The sequence below is a fragment of the Eurypyga helias genome, unplaced genomic scaffold (assembly GCF_000690775.1).
Source record: "Eurypyga helias isolate BGI_N326 unplaced genomic scaffold, ASM69077v1 scaffold22341, whole genome shotgun sequence".
Taxonomy (NCBI): Eukaryota; Metazoa; Chordata; class Aves; order Eurypygiformes; family Eurypygidae; genus Eurypyga; species Eurypyga helias.
Genome location: NW_010229212.1, coordinates 1 through 5373, shown reverse-complemented (window position 1 = coordinate 5373; position 5373 = coordinate 1). Strand labels below are relative to the sequence as shown.

The 5373-nt window shown below is 40.6% G+C and overlaps 1 protein-coding gene across 1 annotated transcript; it reads right to left on the bottom strand.

Moving 5' to 3' along the window:
• Positions 1–1372: 1372 nt before the first annotated feature.
• Positions 1373–3801, bottom strand: HAUS3 (HAUS augmin-like complex, subunit 3). Its single transcript, XM_010160333.1, has 2 exons — positions 2908–3801; positions 1373–1813 (listed from the first exon to the last, which is right to left on the bottom strand). The coding sequence occupies exons 1-2, from the start codon at positions 3799–3801 to the stop codon at positions 1373–1375; spliced, it is 1335 nt and encodes a 444-aa protein (XP_010158635.1).
• Between the last annotated feature and the right edge of the window lie 1572 nt (positions 3802–5373).

The following is a 5373-nucleotide window of genomic DNA, read 5'->3' as shown; positions in this document are numbered from 1 at the left end:
TATGATGATTCTTTGATTGCACGTTACTTTGCTCAGATGCTACTACCAGCTCTGCATATTAAAATCAACAGGAGTTGAGCCCCCAATATAGAACCAGATTGGTTTTAATAAGACCTGGAGCTGTATTTCAAAAGTAACTGTTTCTCTCACGTGTCTTCTGCTTACAAATCCTTAAGGTTTTTTAACTTCTTCAACTTCCCTTCACAACCTGAATACTGAAAAATGCCTTTTTTTAAAAAAAGAAACAGTGGAAAAGTGGCCAGACACCTTCTGATTCAATGATTTGGAGACTTCATCATAAACCCAAACAAAAATGCTACAAGTTGCCAATGTAAATGCACACTGGGAGCAAAATCAATGCTACTTAATTCTTGCAGTTACTCACTGTGCAAGACCATACTCAGCTACCACTTAACAATTATTAAAAAACACTAAAAGGCCCATTTTAAAGAATGAGGAAAAGTCTGACATTAATACACTATAGCTATACAATAAACTTCATCAAAAGGTTTAGAGTCTTGAAGTGACAGCAATACAGTACACATTCCTACTCTATCACCTAAGCTACAAGAGACTTAGTTACTTAGACAGTGAAAAAATAGACTCCTACACGGGTGACAGGACACTAAAAGCTAGATGGCAAATCAAGCAGTTAAGTGAGCTGAACATGTGTCATCTATTCAAGTAGTCGTTCCTCTCCTCTACCACATGGGGGTCCTTGCCGGCTAAGCTGATAAGGCCATGCATATGATCTGGGAAATCACTGTTATTAACAGCTCTCTGCATCTATTAGAACAACTTTCAAGAGGTCCTAGATCAGGGCACCGTACAAGAGAGATTTGGCTTTCAACATTCAGTGTGTTCTGGATATTGCTTGGGAATGCTCCAGCAATATTAACAAGACTGATAATTAACAGTTTTTCTTCAGGCAAACCTGAGAAGAATTTCAAAGGATAAGCAAGAGGCAAATCTATCTTGAAAGCTTCCATGCAGTATTCAAAATACTAATTAGTAGTATCATAGAATCACAGACTAGTTTGAGTTGGAAGGGACCTTAAAGTTCATCTAGTTCCAACCCCCCTGCCATGGGCAGGGACACCTTCCACTAGACCAGGTTGGTCAAAGCCTCATCCAGCCTGGCCTTGAACACTTCCAGGGATGGGGCATCAACAGCTTCTCTGGGCAACCTGTTCGAGTGCTTCACCACCCTCTCAGTGAAGAGCTTGTTCCTGATGCCTAATCCAAACCCCACTGCTTTCAGTTTAAAGCCGTTACCCCTTGTCCTGTCATTACAGGACAAGAACACAGCAATAGAAGATTGCTTCCCAATAACACTGAACTCTGACTTACTTTGGAATAGTGACTATAACACTTACCTGCAAGATAATCCATCCTCTGAACTAATAATGTTTTTTGGCTTCGCATGTTGCGTTTGCTCAGTTATCGCCTGTAGTCTCTGCTGCAACTCATTACTGCTCTGTTTCATAGATTCTACCAAATTCTCCAGTTGACTGCAGATCTCCTTATGCTTTTTCAACTCCATTTCACAGGCTAGCTCAATAAATTCAAATGATGCTTTCTGTCTTATTAAATGCCTGCATATTTCGTCTTGTCTTGAAGCATAATAGTCCTGCTGAGCAATCTGGTGATCCAAGTATGCTTTCAGCACTGGCATGCTCAAACGCTGTGCATTCTCTTTCAGAAGGGGAAGCAGTTCTTCATTGGTTATCTGAGTTATTTCTTGTTTAATTGTTGAAATTGTATGATTTAAACTAGATATTTTGGCATCCAGGTTTTCTGGTTTTCCACTCTCCTGCATAAAGAAAAATACTTAATCAACTTCTTCATGGATCCCTCCAAGCCACTTCCCTAACATATTTCTTCAGTTCACACGAATTCTCATGTAGGATACATTAAAAATCACTTCCTCTTTTGTATCTACAAAACTGAATGAAAACTCCATAAGCAGTTTTACAGAACTTTGCAACACAAGGGAAACACAGATTTTAAAAGTAGATATCAAATAAATGTATTTCAATAAATAGTAATTTAATTCCACTGCAGGTCCAGAGAACAGTTTATTGCGGGTGGAAAAAAAAAAAAAACACCTAGAATTTTACTTAGCACCTGTATTTCAAGCATGCTCAACTGCAATTTCACATGCAAACATCTTTTTATATTCAGCTGGATGAGTATCAACACTGCTATCAGAATCAATCTTTTTCAAATTACTCCAATCAAGCCCTATATGCTAGCACCCAGAAATGAAAACTGACACAGCACCCCATGGACAAGTTAGTCCATGACTGCACAAGCTAATATTTTTCCTTCTGTTATAATTTCCTCACATTCTTAAATTCCTTCAGTCATATCTGCCCCTTCACTCACTTGCTGAGAGATTTCTAGGGCTTCAACTATCTGACCCATTCATTTGGTATTTAAAACTCGTCACCGTATTACAAATACCTGGGTTTCAAAAGAGTTGGTGAACTAAGACTTTTCAAGTTTATGTTGTGAAATATAAACAGTAACATTTTTATCATATTAGTTCTTCAATAGCACAAAATTTCAACCAAAGTCAAGTTTTTGCTTGTACAAAAAACTGAGCGGCAGTTATGATTTGAAATTTCAAAGTTAAACTGGAAAGGTACTACTAAATTCTAGGGTTTAAGGGTGTAATTCTGGAAAGCATTAAAGTTACTCTGCCACATCAAATAATTTTTAACTACAGAAACTGGAGCTACTTCACAAGAGGAGTTTCATTGGCAAGACTAAAACTTCACAAAAGTGCATTTTTACTATGTAAAAACAGTTGAAATAACAATAACTCAGCAATTCCTTTCATTAGATGCAGTTGAACACGCCTGTCTAAGACCCCACTATCTTCTATCACCTTTTGTGGCTTACCTGGGACTGCAGCATGCTCTCTGCATGTTTTATAGCCGAATTCATGCTCTCCTCTTCAGCTTGCATCCGAATCAGCTCATGCTGAGCACAAATATACGCCGTTTGGAGCCTGGCCATCTCTTGACTCTCTTCACAAACCTCGTCAGTCTCATCACAAGTGACTTGTTCACTTATATCCACAAGCTGAAAGCTGCCCTCAGGTGAATTTTCAACTTTTTCAGACATACCTTGATAGAAGTGTTTTTTCATGTACGAGGTAAGTGCTGCAGTGCTTTGTTCTTCCTGAGACAAATACTTGTCCAAAGAAAGTTGGGAAAAAAACACTGCAGGTGGACCTGACCCTTGTTCCGAATCTGAAGCAGTAAAGAAAGTGGCCAGTTTCTTGGCTGCATCTGTAAGAGACTGCAGTTCTTTATTAAGTGTATTATTTGCTGCAGTAAACACTTGCATTCCTTCTTTCAGATCTTTATGTGCCTCCTCTTCTTTGCTTTTTAATGTTTGTAACAGATGGCTGTTTGCAGAAATCATCATTTGAAGCTTATTATGGCGATGAATTTGAAGTTGTTTTAACTTCTGAAGAGTTTGAAGCTCATCCTCTAATTTCTTTAGTTCTTGGCTACTGTTCTCTGAATCCATGGGCTTCAAGGTTTTAAGGACTCCATCCAGTGCATTTCCTTCCAAAATGGGCTTACCAGACTCGAGGAGACGATCAAAATCTTGCAGTTCTTTTTCAGACACTACATGCTGCTCATTTACATTTCCACAAAACCACTCCAGAAACGATCTGTCTTCTGAAGACTCAAACAGCCAGTCAAAATCTTCTCCATTAAGCTCATCAGCTTTTGGATATCCAATTTTCTTAAGAGTTTTCACAAAGTCATTTCCACAGCTCATGACTGAAATATTTTTTGTAAGCAGAAAAGATCCCAATACATGAAAAAAATCTGGGGTATTATTCCAGTTGTAATTTTTTTGTCGTTTTAAATGAATACCCAGTATTTTAATAAAGAGTCTGCACAGGAAAAAGGAAGTGTCAGATCACACCAGAAAACTGAATGCTATTTTGGATTACAGTGGCTATTCAAAGACTAGAAACCACTTTGTTTCAGGGTTGTCTTAATATAGCTTCTTCATCAAATCAGGACACATAGTTTTACATCAGCTAAATCCCTGGTCTTTGCAAGCACTTATGTTTTTCCTTAACTGACACAAGTTTACTATTAAAATAGAATGCTACCATTAATTTAAAAGCCACAGGTGTCAATATTAAGTAATGCATTGACCTGCAAACGTGATTTACTTCTCTAAGTTTTCCACACATTAAAAATCCCCACCCACAATCATTTTAACTCTTCCAAAATGAGAGCTTTAGGCCCATGCTAAACCTTCAGTGACATAACACCCCACTTGTAGATCTTGCTTTTTTTTTTTACTTCAGCAGCAAGCAGAATCTTGTCCTCTAAACGTTCACTTTTAAGTTTTCCTCCAAAAACTGAACAAGAAGTCCTTTAACATAAAGATATCCGAACATAATAAAGCAGGTTTTTTTACCAATTATAAAAACTAAAATTAAGTTATAATCGCTGTAAATACTCTCGTGAAAACAGTCACAACCTAAGTTACAAGAAAAATGAGCTTGCCGTTTCCCAGCAAACAGATCATGAGCTTTGAGATCCTAAAGTTAGAGCAATAGACAGCAAAGAATTGGATAAATTGGCAGTCAGGAGGCCTTGCTGCAATACTCGGGTAATATTCAATTAGGTTTGGGTTTTTTTTTTTTAATTTGGTATCACTTAATACATTGTTCTTAAAACACAGATTCCACCAGAAAGCCCCACTTTGCCAGGCAGCCAGGAGACCATCAATGCCCAACAAGCAAATGCCTGTGTGCATTTAGCTTGCTGGCTGTGTAAGAAACAGGATTTGTTATGTCAGTTTCATGTCACGGGGCAGCCTTCCAACTGCCCTATCTGCCACAGTAAAAATGAAATATTGCGGAGAAAATAAATAAACAAGAAGGGGCGCACACGGTGCCAGGCAGCTGTGTGCGGATCACCAAGGCACGCTGACACTGCCGCCATCCGACACCGAAAGCGGCTGTCTCCGCAACCCTGAGGAAGCCACCCACGACCCGCGTCCCTAGCAGGGGGATGCCCGATGGCCCCAGTCAGCCCAGCCCGCACGAGCGGGCCCCTCAGGGCCTTCCTCCCAGCGCCGATGAGCCCAGAGGCCCCCGGCCACGTCCCCGCTCTACGGCAGCTGCTGTTTGCAGCCCCAAGGGGATCTGCGTTAAGGGCAGGGCAGGACGAGGAGACGGAGGGGAGAGGACGCTGCGGCGGCGGCTGTCCCCTCCCCAGTCCGAGCAAGCCCCGAGCCCCCCCAGTACTCACCACAGCACTCCACCTCAGCGACCCCAGGGAGAGGAGCAGAAAAAGGCGGGAAGAGCGAGGAAGCGCGTCGGCAGCG

What these genes read in the sequence shown, in the direction of transcription:
- HAUS3 (XM_010160333.1), bottom strand. Translation starts at nt 3,801, where the DNA reads ATGAGCTGTGGAAATGACTTTGTGAAAACTCTTAAGAAAATTGGATAT. An exon ending in AGAGCATGCTGCAGTCCCAG is followed by an intron (nt 1,814 to 2,907) that starts GTAAGCCACAAA and finishes TTCTTTATGCAG; the next exon opens with GAGAGTGGAAAACCAGAAAA.